General features: G+C 43.6%; 1 protein-coding gene across 2 annotated transcripts in view; it reads left to right on the forward strand.

Moving 5' to 3' along the window:
- LOC114642520 (transforming growth factor beta-1-induced transcript 1 protein-like) overlaps positions 1 to 18,100 on the forward strand; it is a 53,404-nt gene that overhangs the window by 12,024 nt on the left and 23,280 nt on the right. The window contains exons 2-3 of one of the 2 annotated variants that reach the window (XM_051934542.1): positions 5,979 to 6,029; positions 7,060 to 7,238. In XM_051934542.1, coding sequence (XP_051790502.1) covers positions 5,979 to 6,029; positions 7,060 to 7,238 — 230 coding nt within the window. The remainder of the gene's footprint in view (positions 1 to 5,978; positions 6,030 to 7,059; positions 7,239 to 18,100) is intronic. The other variant, XM_051934543.1, reaches the window with a different exon arrangement.

Raw genomic sequence — 18,100 nt, forward strand, 5'->3', positions numbered from 1 at the left:
TTTGATTTACAGACCGCCCATTGTGTATTCAGACCTCACATTTTGACTCCTACGTGTCATACTTTACATTTCATTACATAACATTTTCTTCTGTTTGGACCGTAAAGGCTCAGCTCCTTTAATCTTTCCTCCTAACTCATCCCCTGTAGCCCTGAATCAGCCCAGTTGCTCTTCTCTGGACCTTCTCTTGTGCTGCTATGTCCTTTTTGTAGCCTGGAAACCAAAACTGCACACAGGACTCCAGATGAGGGTAGTAGTAGTCGTACATAAATATATGTAAGAAGTGGACCCGCTTACTTTTCCAAGAAAACATAGTGAAGGAAAATGAATTAAATGTAACGTAAGCTAGAAAGTAGGAACTGCCCTCTGCTATAAAATGAAGCCATTTCAATTTGTACCAACCAGTTTTAAACAAGTTCTCAAAAAATGGACGTCATAAAGTGAGGTGTCGGTCGGAGATTGCTCTGTCACATATTTTGCTTGTTTGTCTTTAGTAGTTTCTCCATTTTTCAGCAGGCAGCACCTGATCTGAAGCCGTTGTATCACTACGTCCAGACCATTGTCTGCAAAACCTGCTGGTGGCCGTTGCGACGATTCGCCAGCATCAGCATTCTCAGTTCGTACCGCTGGCCCTCACTCAGTTTTGAGAGAGGTAGAAATCTCGGTAAGCTTAGCGTTTGTCAATTCCTGTTGCAGGCGTGCTTTACGTTTATCAGCACCACTCTTATAATGTTTGCCAGATCCGCTGATACTGGTCGACGTGGTGCCATATGGGGAGAGTATTAAAAGTGTCATATTGTAGCAGCTGACCCCTTCACTCTGACCGTCAACTCCACTACCTAAACTATTGTCTTGGCTAACCTGACGCTTCTCAAGATTATAACAAGCCGTACTCCTTACAAATAGACCTTTTTTTCCCCCCAAATGATGAAAAAACAAGCAAATAGTAGACAGAAATGTAAAATCAAATGCGGATATATTGAAAGTGATAAGTAGAATTACACACGAGGACAGACGAATGTTCAATAATATGTAAGTGCACACAAACTACCACTATCCCAATGACATCTGTGAATATAAATTCACGAGCGCACAGATATTCAACAATAATACTATTTATAACGCCCTCCCTCGCCCCTAAGTAATAAACGAATTATCACAGCACATAAACACGAACACAGATTGATAATAAACAGCAGATGAAGTGTATATGATAAGTGAGGCCCAAAGCTGTAAACGTCCGGCGGATATTGACGATTGGCTTCATCCCGACAATACGAAAATGACTTCCCCGTAGGTGTCCTCAGCAACGGTTGGTGTGAATCCAAACCCCGGGGTTTCTCTGCACAGGTTGCCGTAAATGTCGACCCAATAAACAATAATAGGCACAATAAACGGGATGATGGGTGGAAATGACTAAATAATGGCTTCGTTCTTGTTCTCTCTCTCGCTCTCCTTTCCTTTACGCTCCTCTTGTTTAAATAATGACAGCCCCGGATGTAATTGGTGGAAAACAGACAGGTAATTTCCATCTTGGGGTTGCGGTCTCCCTTCATCATCCTTCCCCTTTTATCTTATGGGGACAACATTTACTGATGCACACATATAGCATAGCAAACGGGACGATGAAAACAAAACGCACGCAGCACAGACAAAAACAAATACGTATTATTATGTAGCCCCGCTACAAAATTGTTCAAATGTTTGGCATGTGCCGACTCACGGGGACCATAATTTAACAACAGAATTGCTATGATTAACCGTTTTTTTACACGTTTGAATTTTGAGAAACTGTTGACATCAAATCAAAGTACAAAAGTAACAATTATTTACGATAATAATGTATATTGGCATTATTCAGGTAACGTCCTTCAAAAAGTCTGCCGTGCCATAGCAGACGTGAACGGAAAAGGTCGCCAAATTTGGGAATGTTCATTTCTCTGTAAGGCGGACTGGGGCGTATTGTGACTCTGAATTCCCAAAGTCTAAATTTGTGTAAACTGTGGGCCTGACGAATACGTCATATCATCATGGATTGCCTGCTGATGGTGCAAACATGCCACTGCAACGGATTCCTCTTCAGTCACTCTTAAAAAAATCCACGTGTCAGAGTGGCTCTTCAGAGCGATGCCATAGGGCACAGGTGTCCAACCCCAGTCCTGCAGGGTTTCATTCTAACCATCTTCTTCATCAGTGACCAATTGCTGGAAATTAACTTCTTAACGACCTTCATTTTGATTTACTTGACTCAGACCCCTGAATTGTTTCTTTTTTTTTCCTTAAGTAGCAGCCAAACAATAATGAGACCCAAAACGAGCCAACACACAATCAGCTGACTTGTGCCCGTCACACGATATCTGAAAATAAAGAAAGGTGAAGGCCTCGGTAAGGCTGATCTGCTCAGGCCACCAGAACATCTTGATGGTGTTCTTAGTAAAAACAGAAAAATCTACAATTTTTGGAAATGTCTGCTGTGGCAGAATGAGAGGAGCAACGAGCCTTGGAATTAAACAACGGGCTTAATGAACAACAAGAAATCGGCTTCTCATGAAGAAACTGGTTGGAGTTTGAAGGCCCAGTTTAGCTGGTCATCTGTTGGCTCATTTCACGTCTCATTTCTCTTTGGCTGCCATTTAATGAAGAAACGAAAGGTGACGATCTTGGTCATGTTGGTCTGGCTCAGGTCTCCCGAACATCTCGACGGTGGTCTTCGAAAAAACAGAAAATCAACAGAATGAGAGCAGCAACAAGTCTTGATATTCAATAACGGATTTAATGAACAGCAAGAATTAAGAAACTGGTTGGAGTTTGAAATCCCAGTTTAGCTGGTCATCTGTTGGCTCGTCTCACATCTCATTTCTGATTGGCTGCCATTTCATGAAGAAACGAATCAATTCAGAGGACTGAATCTTTAAAAACGGGGCTATTAAAAAGAATTGTAAAGGAGTTAATTAGCAGCGAAAACTGGGCACAGATTAGGAAAAGGGTCTGAATGAAAACCTGCAGCCAGTGTGGCCCACCAGAATCGGAGCTGGAAGACTCTGCCATGAGGGAACCACTTTCGGTTCCCAAAACATGTATTCACATGAAGGTTCCACAAAGAACCTTTTGTCTATTTAGATCCAAAATGAGCTCCATTCTGTAAATAGCTATGAATATCAGAATCAGAATATCTTTATTGTCATTGTAACAAATACAACGAAATTAGGTGCAGTCTCTGCGGTGTCAAAATATAAATAAATGTAATTAGATGTTTGCTGATGACATTGTGATGTGTAGCGATAGAAGAGAGCAGGTTGAGAAGACCCTGGAGAGGTGGAGATATGAGAGGAGAGGAATGAAGGTCAGTAGGAACAAGACAGAATACATGTGTGTGAATGAGAGGGAGGTCAGTGGAATGGTGAGGATGAGGGGAGTAGAGTTGGTGAAGGTGGATGGGATCAGCAGTACAGAGTAATGGGGATTGTGGAAGAGAAGTGAAGAAGAGAGTGCAGGCAGGGTGGAATGGGTGGAGAAGTGTCAGGAGTGATTTGTGACAGACGGGTATCAGCAAAAGTGAAAGGGAAGGTCTACAGGACAATAGTGAGACCAGCTATGTTATATGGGCCGGAGACGGTGGCACAGGAGACAGAGCTGGAGGTGGCAGAGTTAAAGATGCTAAGATTTGCATTGGGGGTGACGAGGATGGACAGGATTAGAAATGAGGACATTAGAGGGTCAGCTCAGGTGGGACAGTTGGGAGATAAAGTCAAAGAGGCGAGATTGTGTTGGTTTGGACCTGTGCAGAGGAGAGATGCTGGGTATATTGGGAGAAGGGTGCTTAGGATAGAGCTGCCAGGGAAGAGGAGAAGAGGAAGGCCTAAGAGAAGGTTTATGGATGTGGTGAGAGAGGACATGCAGGTGATGGGGGTAACAGAACAAGATGACGAGGACAGAAAGATATGGAAGAAGATGATCTGCTGTGGCAACCCCTAACAGGAGCAGCCGAAAGAAGAGGAAGAAGAGGAAAGGATAAGAAGAAATGAGGTAGAACACAAACATTCAACATCAGACCTTAATTGCACAAGATGTCGTCTATTGCACTGCTGCATTGGAGGTGATGAGGTGGCATTCAGGGTAGAAGCTGTTATTCAGTCTACAAGGGGGCTTCGCCCCCTGCTCGCTTCGCTCGCCTACCCACGGCGTTTTGAACCCGTGCCCGCTGGGCAGCCACGTGTGAGGATGACGCACGTTTAATACGGAGCGTTCGCCCGTGTCACTCTGAGGCCCTCCACTGTTAATATGGAGCCCCGTCCGTACCATTATGCGATGCATAGTGGAGTACTGCGGACCCCGTAGTGTTTCCCGTTTCAGTTTGTATCTCGGTCAGTCGAGTTCTTGTTTTTGAAGCGTTTGAATTCCGGTCTTCATTATCTGTAACCTGCTGTCCATGTGTTTGGCCCCCTCGTTTAACCTGTTTATGACGTTTTACTTTGCTTTCTACTCTGTCTTTCATTTGTGACCTCGCTTTATTCTGCTTTTGTTATAATGACACCTGGTCCGTGGTGATTATATTTTCCCTTTTTCGAGTAATAATTTTCATTTGTTTGCGATACTGTGATGTTTATCGTACTGTTAATAATGCATCACTGTAATGTGATTCAGCTACGCTGTATAGTTTGGACGTGTGAGGATGACGTATGTTTAATACGGAGCGGTCGCCCGTGTCACTGTGGGTCTCTCCAGTGTTAATACGAAGCTCTTTACGAACTATTATGCGGTGCATTGTGGAGCACTGCGGACTCTGTAGTGTTTCCTGTTTCATGTCGTATATCGTTTAGTCGAGCTCTTTCTGTTTGGAGCAGTGCCTGCCTGGTCTGCGGCATTTCAGACGCACGTTGTAGGCACTTGCGTTCATTAATTATATCCAGGCAGGCGCGTGTTTGTATCTCGGTCACTCGAGCTGTGTCGTGTTGAACCCGTGCCTGCTTTGCTTATGCAGTTTGAGACACGCGTTGTAGGAGTCCACGTTCATTAGATCTATGCATTAGTGCCACTCACAATATGGCGGCGATGCCTGCGCCTTCCGTATTATGCCGGTTCTTACCATGCTGTGTAGGCGCCTTTGCCTTTTGTACTTCACTGCGCGTTCTGACGCCCGATGTAGGCGCCTGAACCTTCAGGGTCCGCCTCCGCTGTGTGGTGTGGACGTTTAACTGTCGTTGTTTCTGCATTTATATTCTGTATCTCGGTGTGCATGTGTTTAATTCCATAGGTTTTTTTGAAGCTGTTGCATTCCAGTTTTCATCATCTGAAACCCGCTCTCCATGTGTTCGTCCCCGTTCTTTAATCCCTTTATAAAGTTTTACTTTGTTTCCTACTCTGTGTTTTATTTCTGACCTCGCTTTATCCCGCTTGCGGCATGTCAGACGGTTCGTAGTCTCTCTCGTTGTACTCTGGGCAGGGTGGCTTTGTTTTGTAACCTGCTCTCTATGTGTTTGGCCCTGTTCATTATCCTCTTTATGACGTTTTACTTTGTTTCCTACTCTGACGGTTCGTAGTTTCTCCCGTTCTGCTCTGGTGCGGGGAGGGGGGCGTTTGGGGGGGCTTTGTGTGGCGCCTGCGCACGTGCGTAGTCTCCCCCGTTTCACTATGGGGGGGGGGGGCCTTGTGTGCATATCCAGTTTACCATTCTCGTTTAGTAATATGGATTGGTCTTCGTTTTGATGCTCCTATGTCTTTTGCCTGATGTCATGTTAAGCATCAGATGAATGGCTCATGATTTTAAAAGGACTCTCACTGCATACAATGATGCTAGCAGGTTTTCTCAATCTGCAATCTAAATATGCAAGGAGCCCTGTCCAGAATGGTCAACTTGGTCAAGCCCTAATTCTCCACCGAACCACACAGAACCATAAAATGCCATTAAAGAAGCAGTATTTCTAAGAGTGGTCTCTCTGTATGCAGCCAATGGTCACAATCTGTCTGTCCTCCTATAGGTGAGGCCGACACTCTCTATTGTCCTCTCAGCCCCCGTGTTGTTGTCTTTGGTAGGTATGCTTCATCTCTTCATCTCTCTCGCTCTCTCTGTCTGTCTGTCTCTTCTCCTTATCTTTCCATCCATATCCCGTGTGCCGTTCGTTGTGCAGGCTGTGTAACTGAGTGGCTGGAATCCCCCAAATTACTGGGTTAATACTCCACAGCCACAGCACTGTGTATAAAAATATCTTATAAGTTTTCATCTCTGTGTGTTATGTCAAGCACTTTGGGGCGGCGCACCATGTGAATAACCCTGTACATGTTCTGTCCGCCATGACGAGAGTCCGTGTTATCTGTTAGGTTGGCCACAATGACTCAGGCCTCCTGCTTAAACTATTCTTGGCATCCTCAGCACTGCAGCCTTTCTGCCTCTCGCTCCTGCACACGCTCTGTTATGTTGCTTTTCCACTACAAACAAGAAGCAGATGGACCACTGCTAAGCCTCCACCACCTTTCAGGAGAAGGTGTTCAGACTCAGCGCAGCTCCCTTGTGTTCCTGATAAAGATGTGGTAGTGAAACCCACAACCGGCGACCCACACCTCATGGCAGTGAGATGTTTGCAGATGATTGTGGTAAAGCATTGGATGCTTTTGTTTAAATCGCTCACTTCACTTGACGAATCTCCCCCTTGTTGATTTCTGGATGGTGTTCAGTGCAAACCGCAAGGAAAACATGTAAAGGTTAGAAAAATATTCATATAACAAAGATGGAAAACAGCGTCACCTCTCAGTGTTTTCCACTTGGGCAGACGCTCAAATACCTGCTGCTTTGACTTTGGAGATCGAGGTTCTGCTATCATCTCCTTGCCTACCTCTGACTTCTGGTTTTTGTGGAAAAGCAGTGTCATTGTTCTTTCCTCTCACCTTCACGCCTCCAGTCATCTGATTGCACTCCTCTTCCTCCTCACTCGATGCTCACCCCACACTCCACTACACCTGCCGCTCCACTCCATTTCTTTGATTTCTATGACATGTTTCCCCTCCCCGTGTGTCTATTTTATTTTTTGAAGTCCTTAGCTGACTCCTGGTTATCTTGTTTAGATGCTTTGCTTGCCGACCTGGAGACCACCACCTCCCATATTGCAAAGAGGCCAGTACTTCTTTCTGACCCTCTGCTTGGACCGCAGGCTGTTTCTAGCGACACGGGACTGGGTCAGGTTTATTCCAACGGGACGGAAAATGATGTCAGGCCACCGCCACCTGCATATACCCCTCAACAGGTAAGTACCGCTCACCTGGGTAACATTAAAGGAAATCCCTAGTGTGTCAGTGGGACGTTGTCCTCATCATGTGCTATCCCAGCATGCGCAGTCGAACTCTGCCTTTTACTCTGGAGCAGAGAGGGTCTTCAAAATTCTCAAAAGCGTGAGAAGAATTTGTCCGATTAAATAATGAATTATGTACTTGAGAACACCTAAGGGAAACTAAAAGGAAAGTCTAGGAGGCATTTGTTCATGAAGAGGTTCATAAGAATTTGGAACAAACTACTACTGTATGTGACGTCGTCAAGTCTGACGACATATAAATGATATCTGAGCAAGAGGTTAGGACAGCTCAGCCATTAGCCATCCGAATGAGCAACACATGGACTGATAAGCCTTCTCCGATGTCTTTGTCAGGCCACTGAATAAGCTTAAACAAAGCTGTAGCCTCCCAGCAGCCCCTACTCGGTCTTTCTGGCTGGTGGTGGCTTCACCTTCGAGTTGTCGGTGCTGTCAGATTCAGTCTTGCTCTTTTTAGATCTCATTGACATGGGGTCGCCCCGTACTGTAAGGGATTTATAGACCAGGCCTAAACTGCTTGGTCACCTGCTCCTTTACTTACTGAACATTCACCATCCCAAATATTGGGAGCCTGAAGTGCCGCCATCTTGGCCCACCCGATCCTACGTGTGTCTAGGCTCTCCTGGAGGCTCTTGCTGTTAGGTGTCACTGGCATGTGAATTCGTTTCTTTGTGGTTTGCAGTCAGATGGAAAACATTTACTTGGAGATCACTCCCAGCACTTGGAGGTTCGTTTTGTTGGATACTTCTGATTTCTGGCCGAGCCCAATCTCGACATGTCAAATATGTGGGGCTTCATCACCTTCAAATTCCACGCTGTTAGCTTCGAGGATGTATGGCTGCTTGATCTTGGGAGTCTATGCTCCATAGACCTTATCAGCCTTTGGTTTTCTTATTCTGGCAATTTTCTGCAGGATATGATAGAATTATGAGGGCTCCATATCAAATAAGCCTTAAAATTCTGTAAGCTAACTCTCCTTTCATCAAATAAGATAACAGTGGTATGTCTTTCATTTCCTAGGAGTCCTGCGGTGTTTTCTGAACAAAGATTTTTAGTGACGCAGTATTTAGTTGTATGAAATGAAATCAAATGTGAAAAACTGGCTGTGCACAAATGTGGGTCCCCTTGTCATTGTGCTGATTTGAATGCCTGTCACTGCTCAATGCTGATTGGTTGATGAGCTTGTTAACCCTTGAACTTCATAAACAGGTGTGTCCATCATGAGATATAAAGGTATTTAAGGTGGTCAATTACAAGTTGGGCTTCCTTCACTTTGACTCTCCTCTGAAGAATGACAGCAATGGGATCCTCAAAGCAACTCTCCAAAGATCTTAAAACAAAGATTGTTGAGTCTCCTGGTTTAGGTGAAGGCTACAAAAAGCCATCTCAGAGGTTTAAACTGTCAGTTTCAACTGTAAGGAATGAAATCAGCAAATGGAAGGCCACAGGCACAGTTGCTGTTAAACCAGCAGGTCTGGCAGGCCAAGAAAAATACAGGAGTGGCATATGAGCAGGTTTGTGAGAATGGTGACAGACAACCCACAGATCACCTCTAAAGACCTGCAAGAACATCTGCTGCAGATGGTGTATCTGTACATCGTTCTACAATTCAGCGCAATTTGCACAAAGAACATCAGTATGGCAGGGTGATGAGAAAGAAGCCCTTTCTGCACTCATGCCACAAACAGAGTCGCTTGTTGTATGCCAATGCTCATTTAGACAAGCCAGATTCATTTTGGAACAAAGTGCTTTGGACAGATGAGACAAAAATTGAATTATTTGATCAGAACAAAAAGTGTTTTGCATGGCAGAAGAACACCGCATTCCAAGAAAAACACTTGCTACCTCCTGTCAGATTTGGTGGAGGTTCCATCATGCTGTGGGGCTGTGTGGCCAGTTCAGGGACTGGGGCCCTTGTTAAAGTCGAGGGTTGGATGAATTCAACTCAATATCAGCAAATTTTTCAAGATAATGTTCAAGCATCAGTCACAAAGTTGAACTTACACAGGGGTTGGATATTCCAACAAGACAATGACCCAAAACACAGTTGGAAATCTACAAAGACATTCATGCAGAGGGAGAAGTACAATGTTCTGGAATGGCCGTCACAGTCCCCTGACTTGAATATCATTGAAAATCTATGGGATGATTTGAAGCAGGCTGACCATAAAATTGAACTGAACTGGAAAGATTTGGTATGGAAGAATGGTCAACAATACCTCCATCCAGAATCAGACACTCATCAGAGGCTATAGGAGGACAGCGTCTAGAGGACAAAAGGAGGCTCAACTAAGTATTGATGTCATATCTCTGTTGGGGTGCCCACATTTATGCACCTGTCTAATTTTGTTATGATGCATATTGCATATTTTCTATTAATCCAATAAACTTAATGTCACTGCTGAAATACTGCTGTGTCCATAAGACATGTCAGATATTAAAAGGAAGTTGCTACTTTGAAAGCTCAGCCAATGAGAAACAAAAATCCAAAGAATTAAGAGGGGTTCCCAAACTTTTTCATATGACTGTAACTTCTCCCCACCTTCCCTTCTATAACCTCAGGCAATTAGGTGTAGTAAAAGACAAGCAGGAGTTAAGTTACAATTTAAACAATGTATTCGTGATAATATTCATAAATGATAACAATTTGCAAAATACATTTGAATATTGGCAACCATACAACCTGATAAATGCTGATGTGTAGTTTCAGGCGGCACACAGACTTGTTAGTTACTTAAAAATGTCTCGAGTTCATTTGTGGTTGGCTTTCTTCAGAACAGGCCGCGTGTCCATCTCAATATGGCTGCCGAGCTGTGCCCTTCATTGTGTTGTCCTTTTTGGTTCATGGTGTGTGATGGTCTTTCATCATTTGGTGAGGTAAAGCAAGCAAATTTATAGGTTTTCTGCCCAACCCCTACAGCCAATAGGGCGTCGTGGTATTTAAAGGCTTTTGATACAAGCCAATTCCAAACAGCCATACTTCAGACCAATGGGGGAATAGAACACACCTGCCACCCCCCAAACCAGGTGTTAAGGTAAAGCTTGGCAGTTAGGCAGCCTGGCTGTCCTGTGGGGGTTGACTGAGAGACGTCAGCAGAGAAAATTTAGCCAAACTTGTTTGAGGCGCTTCACCCCAACCCTGTCGTAAAATTACAAAGAGACTCGGCCCTAAATTTGCCTAAATGTATTTACAATTATATAAAAAAAGAAATTATTTGTGTTTTTTCTGTCACGCAGATGCTAAATTAAGGAGAAGGGTCTAGCTGCAGCCTGCAATACCAATGGCACAGGTCAGGTAATGCCCACAACGTCAGTCACTAAACGCCCTTTGAGTCAGATAACCTTCCTACGACCCTAATCTTAACCACAGGGTAAAGAGGCCCTAAAGTTAAGCCATAGTCTAATGTGATGGGTGTTACGTGACTGACGTTGAGGGCGTTTCGTGATGTTGAGGCGTTACATGACTGACCTCATAGGTACTGCGGCCTGCAATTACACTCTGTTGAAATTAAGTGGAGATTGTTAATTTGTATATAGTACCCAAGTAAACAATAAGCTGGTACGTATTTTTACTTTACCACAAGTTACCTCAAATTTGGACAGTTTCTCGAAATTAGTAGCCAAAATCCACGTGCACGGCCATGCTAACACTTCGCTTTCATCAGGTGGATGTAGTTTCCACCACGACTGCTAGATGGCATGACCAGTGCTTCCAATACAATCCTTGGTACATATCGAATACGCATCAACTAGCATTGACGGGATACAAACGCCACCTCGGCTTCATTCAGGCTGGCTTGAAGTTATTTCGCGACAATCGTCTACAAGGGGTTAAACCATCAAACCATTGGTGTTATTATCTATAACACAACACTAATATTACATTGCTTTGTCTAAGTTACAAATAAAGACATACAAAATATTTATCAACTTGTTTGCAAATTTTCACATCACAACAAGCTGTCGATCAAATCTACACATTGTGCTTCTGTTTTCAGCTTTCCAAATTGCAATCTCGTTTTTGCTGCTGTTCCAGAACTCTGAAGATTCCCTTGTAGTCGAACAGAATCAGAGACATTGTCACTTCACTGGCCTCCCAGAACTGATGGAACAAACTCTATCTGACATTATCTTCTGCAACCAAAATTGCTAATCCTTTATATAAATTGACTCGATTGTAATCGTATGATAACGTTATTCAGAATACAAAAGGTGACCTGTGAGTATGGCTTAAGGAATATCTTTACTCTCAACGTATCGGGACTCTCATAAAGGAGGTGATTCTGTGGATTTTCCGGCGCCCTACGTTGTCATTTAAATATCATTAAAAAAATCTCTTTGAACCTAACTGTTACCTAACTCGGTCACCGAGTTGTCTTTTCGCCGAGTTGTCTGTCGCCGAGTTGGCCCTGAACAAATAAGAAGCACTTATTCCTCAAGTAACACTTCTGCTTCACTTTAGTGGTCTCGCTCGTTAAGATTTTGAACCCTTATTGCATATTGTAGTCTTAAACAGCTGTATTCTTGGTTTTTAATTATTAGCAATAAGATACAAACAACAAAGGAAAGCAGCAGTTCTCCATTTAGCTTGTTTCCATGCGTATTTATCGTGCACTTTTGGGTTTATTTTAAGGTTGCCAGATTAGAAAATTAGAAATACGGGACACTCTCTCTCTCTCTCTCTATCTATATATATATAATAATTCTTTATATTTATATAGCACTTTTCTCACTACTCAAAGTGTTCAGCAATTTGCAGGTTAAGGGCCCAACAGAGCAGAGTCCCTATTGGCATTTACGGGATTCGAACCGGCAACCTTCCGATTACCAGTGTAGATCCCTAGCCTCAGAGCCACCAGCAATGTATGAAAAGCAGGCAATGTATAGAATGCCTGCCGTGTTTAGGCAAAGTATGAAATATCCAAATTATTTTAATATTATATGTACTTTCCCTAAGCATTGTATAGAATGACAAATGCTATTTAGGCAAAGTATTGTCTTTTGGCATTGCATAGAATGCCTAGGAATTGTGTGACATATTAATCGTTTCATACTTTGACATCCAATTTTTGGCATTCTATACATTGCTGGTAACATATATAATGTATACATGCCCCCCACACACCCAGATCAATATATTATATAAAAGTAGTGACATAAGTTAAAAACATAAAGCAAGGATTTTAATGGGTTATGAGGAAAACAAAAGTAAAATCATTTGAAAATTATTTACTGAAAGTGCAATTCCATACACCACAGTTTGCTTCCAAATAACTTTTGCCTTGCTTGATAAATGTCCATTCGCTGGAATATTCATCACGAAATACGTCACTTACATTTTGGCATCTTGGGATGGATGGATTAGTTTTTAAGTTAGAAATAAAGTGGGCCGTGGCAAATAGTAACCCCACCCTTTGTTGCCAGTCACCGTATGTCACAATGCTGATAGAGAACTGCACAGCAACGCGGCTGGCGAGCAAAACGGTAAGAGTGTCACCGTCCTCAGCCAACTGAACAAACTGCGAACGGGCAGCAATCACTCGTCTCCTCGTTACATTTGGGTTATTTTCATCAAGAGAATCTGAGAAAAGAAAGTGGAATTACTTATAAAGTTACAACTAAGTACCGTAAGAAGGTAGTAACAATCTCTTCTATATATTTCTCTTCTGGTTCGTCCTGCTTGCACTTCAAAACCGGTCCCGCCCACACACAGCCGACACGGCATTTCTCGATTCCTATTCGTCGTCTTCCATGTCACGCACTATACTGGCCTGCTGAGTGTAATCCATCCAACAAGTACTCGAGGTGCTGCCACGATGGTGAAGTAGCTTTATCACCTTTGCGGGAGCCACCTGTGTCTTTACAACAGCTTCTTACACAGCAAACATCAGAAGCTAAAAATTATCGTGAACACATTCGAGAATACAACTCTTCTCTAGCGTTTGCTTCCATAGGTGCACAGATAACTCAACCTCCTGGCCACGGACCATACTGGTTTAAAATACACGGGCAAATTTATCACCAAATCTCTCCACTATACGCTAACACTTCTACTTCTCCAGGATATGGACAGTTGTATGTTTTTGTCACAGCGCAAACTACTGAAGTACGCTTACAAAATAAAGCAAACTCTGCATGCAGCGAAAATGTACTTCTCCAGCTAGACTCCATGCTCAGAACCATCAAGCCCTTCGCTAAATCATACAAACACAGGCATGAAATCATTCAGTCCAATCCAGCAGCATCTGTACGAATAGTTTTCAAGGAAACCCCTAGGTAGGATTTACGACGATACAATGCCCTGACATGTCACACCGATGTTGCAGTGATTTTCGTCGGAGAAGATGACGAAATGCCTGCCGAAAGGGAAATTTGCATCTATCCCATAGGCAACTCTTGTAAACAGATCCACGCTCAATATGAATTGCGATCCTATGGTTGACCCACTTTTATTCCCTTACAGAGACATTGGCTGGCACAAAGATTTACAACATGTACCCGATAAAAGAACCGCCAAGCGAATAAGGCTTACTCAATGCCAGTTTTACACGTACAGATTAGCAATGAGGAATACATTTAGTATTTTGCACTCCAGCGGCAAACTATTCCAACAGTACGTCGTAGATGCGTATGTTAAAACAGAGGGCGCACATCTCAACTGTCTCAGATTACATCAACAAGATCTGTGCGTGGAACAATCAGACGCACTGCAAGCAAACACTGAAAATAATAACGTACGTGTAGGCAAAATGATCATATCACCGTCCAGGAAGTCCAAGATACATGCAACAAAACTATCAGGATGCCATGGCCATAGTACAGAAATTCGGAAAGCCTGCTTTATTTATCACTTTCACATGTAATTCTGCTTGGCCGGAAATTCTACACGCACACTGCGTCTTTCAAGAAGTATTTATTTCTTCTTGATTTCTGAATTCCTTTCTCACTGTTTTCCGTTCCTATTCTTACACCGCCGTATGCTATGCTGGGCATCGGCTATATATTTTTATTACGAAATTTGACAATAAACTAAATACGGGACATTTGGGTGTCCCTGAAAGGTCAGTACAGGACAGGGGACAACATGATCAAATATGGGACATGTCCCGTATATAAGGGATGTCTGGCAACCCTAGTTTAATGAAGAAAAGTAAAGAGAAAAAAGTGAAGGACTGAGAACTACTCGTTCGTTTTCGACTTGGAAAAGACAAATAACTTGACATGGCGGAGTTAACGCACCCACAAGCCAAGAAATTTAAATATTGGCAAAGATTGTTTTCTAATGAAGCAACTGGGTTGGATCAAAAACCTGCAGCCATGGCAGCCCTTCCTGGACCACCCCTGATATATGCGTTTAAGTCGTCGGTGAATGTCAGGAGCGGAGAGAACTTAGATTATTGTATTTCTTCAAAAGAACAAAGCAAGTCAGGGTCAACCAGTTTGTTGCAATAAACTGTGAATATGTGATAGGACTTTGTTTTTCATTAAGGTAGGAAGACCTCCTGTAGATGAAGCCTGCCATTTCTGTATGTATTTCCAATTTGCTTGTGACTTTTAGGCATCGGTAATGTTCAGATTTAAATTTTCAATACATGCACAGCGTAGTGTGATGGACATGGTGAGGATTCCTTTTGATCCTTACAGCGTGTTGCCCAACTCCTCTTGTTTGTCGCCTAACTCTATCAGATCTCCTTCTTCCTCAATGCTTGGACACGCTGGGTCTCAGTGGTCTGGTGGAGTCTGATGCTGTCCCCCCTTCCAGTGACGAATGGCCACAGTCCAGTCACGGTAGATCTCTTTGGTACGTTATTGAATTCTATTCTTGCCTGGTCCTGACCGATCTCGCTAGCTTGTAGATGAATGTCTTACTATGCATGATCCTTCATGACCATTCCATTTTACAGTTCTCTCTGGTCGTAGCCTTGAATGACAAGTCTGATCTTTTTAGCTTTAAGGATGTTTGACTACGCGCACCTCCTGGTCAAGCCATTTGTAATATGTCTGAATACGTGTTTTATTTTTGCTTGGTTCTTATTAAACCCACTCATCCTTCCATTCTCCACCTCACTCGTTCAGTTCAGGGCCAAGCTGGCAGCAACAAACCCTGAGCAGGGTGCAAATACACAAGACGCCTATTCAAATAAAGTGGAGGTGCCAGAGAGTGGGGACGTGCTGGTCAGATGTTCAAGTGAGAATTTCACTGTACTCTTTCATCTTTGATATTTTGATTCCTATTACTTCTGCTCCTCCAATGCTAAGCCAATGAAGAGAAGCTGAATAGCACTGGGGGAGTAGGAGCCATAACTAGGATCCATCCATCCATTTTCCAACCCGCTGAATCCGAACACAGGGTCATGGGGGTCTGCTGGAGCCAATCCCAGCCAACACAGGGCACAAGACAGGAACCAATCCCGGGCAGGGTGCCAACCCACCGCAGGACCATAACTAGGATGCTAGGAGAAAATCCATGCAGACACATGGAGGGCATGCAAACCTCACACAGGTGGTGATGGTGTCATGATTTGAACCCGGGATGGTGAAGCAACAGGAGACTCTAGAAGATGCTAGAATTAATGTGTTTGGGCTGATTTTGTTATTCTGCGACTAAACTATAACAGCTTTTGATCCTGCCTCAGGAAGTGTTACCTAGTGCCTAAGTCATTGGTGGTGGGTTCAGTCCTGCCCTTTGTCTCCGTCTGAGCACCACTGAAAGTCACTTAACATGTACAGCCGTGGCCAAAAGTTTTGAGAATGACCCAAATATTAATTTCCACAAAGTCTGCCGCTTCGGTGTTTTTAGATCTTTTTGTCAGATGGCCTGGTGCTCCATCATGTTGGACACCAAACTGTTCTTGGATGGTTGGGAGAAGTTGCTCGAGGAGGATGTTGTGGCCCCATTTTTTATTCATGGTTGTGTTTGGAGGCCAAATTGTGAGTGAGGAGCAACCCCACGTGACATGAATGGTCTCAAGATGCTTTACTATTGGCCTGACACAAGACTGATGGTAGCGCCGCTCACCTTTTCTTTTCTGGATGCCCCAAACAATCAGAAAGGGGATTCATCCGAAAAAATGACTTGACCCCAGCAGTCCTCAGCAGTCCAATCCCTTTGCTGCCCTTCTTGACCCCCATCAGGCCATCCTCCAAAAGTCTTCTCCTCACTCACACCTGCCTACTGCCATTCCTGAGCCAGCTCTGCACTGGTGGTGCCCCCTCAATCAATAAAGACTGGGACCAAAACATCCTCACCGAGCAACTTCTCTCAAACATCCAAGAACAGTTTGGTGACCAACATGATGGAGCATCAGGCCCTAAGTCAGTGGCTTCGGGGAACAAAACATCGAAATGTTGGGTCCAAGGCCAGGAAACTCCCCAGACCTTTAACCCCATTGAGAACTTGTGGTCAATCCTCAAGATGGCGGGTGGACAAACAAAAACCCACCAATTCTGATTATTTTGCAAGAATGGGCAGCTGCCATCAGTCAGGATTTGGCCCAGAAGTTGACTGCCAGCCTTCATGCCAGGGCGGATTGCAAAGGTCTTGAAAAAGAAAGAAGGGCCAACACTGCAAATATGGACACTGAGCATAAACTTCATGTCATTGTCAATCAAAGCCTTTGAAACTTCTGAACTGCTTCTCATTCTACTTCAGAAACATCTGACAGAAAGATCTAAAAACACTGAAGGAGCAGACTTTGTGAAAATTCATTTTTGTGTCATTCTCAAAACTTTTGTAGGAAATAGAAAATCCACATTAACGGGTATGAAGTGCATTAATGTCATAGCCACTATGGAGAGACTCTGTACAACATTCACGTTGAGTCTGATTTCCTAAATCTTACTGGCATGTCAATGGGTTTCTTTTGACCCTGGGGGTCTGCAGCCAGAGTCTGTATTGAGGGTTGGCCGTGTTTTATTCTTAATATTCTGCAGCGACTTTTATTTGACTAAAACCTTCGTGTAGCTAAAACTTGTGTGACCCTCCCCTGGATTAAGATAACAGCTGGATGCTTTAAGTGACCAACCTGCTCAGAAATCCCAATTGCATGTCCAGTGACTCAGTTACTGGATTCTTACTTCTCAAGAAGGCACGTTCTAGAACACGATGCTCGTAAGTGTTTCTGATTGGTCTGTGAGTGGACTTGCTTGTTGCAATATCTTTACCGCATATATAATTTTAAGACCAGAGTCGTGGTGCATCATTCTCAGTAATGCATGGGGATGGCTTCTTGATCCTTTCTGTTGTGACGTATGTGACTCCATTCCTCATCCTGGTGGGTCACGCTAGCTGGTGGCTTCATCTCTTTGGAACGCGACCCTGTGTTCAGTTTGAAGTACGTCTGCCGAGTGCTTTTGACTGCTAGAAGCTTGATGTTTTGGTTGATTGAGTGTGTTTGCATGTTAGTTAGTTAGTTACAGTCATAAGAAAAAGTTTGGGAACCCCTCTTAATTCTTTGGATTTTTGTTTCTCATTGGCTGAGCTTTCAAAGTAGCAACTTCCTTTTAATATCTGACATGCCTTATGGACACAGCAGTGATGAAAGAGTATAATGTGTGTCGACACTACGACAGCGAACTTCCGACCTCCACGTCCTACACGGGTGCCGAGCGAGAACAGAACGTGACGCAAATGGCACCCAGTCTGCTAGCTCAACAACACAATTTCTTTTCCGTGTTTTTTAACAAAACACAAGAAAATGCCACATTAGCCAGTAACGAGGTCGCGCAACAGTAACGGGACACCTGGTGACTTCATAAAACGGTGCGTCACTAAAGTCGCAGGAGTTACCTGCTCGGAG

The sequence above is a fragment of the Erpetoichthys calabaricus genome, chromosome 12, assembly GCF_900747795.2.
Source record: "Erpetoichthys calabaricus chromosome 12, fErpCal1.3, whole genome shotgun sequence".
Classification (NCBI taxonomy): Eukaryota; Metazoa; Chordata; class Cladistia; order Polypteriformes; family Polypteridae; genus Erpetoichthys; species Erpetoichthys calabaricus.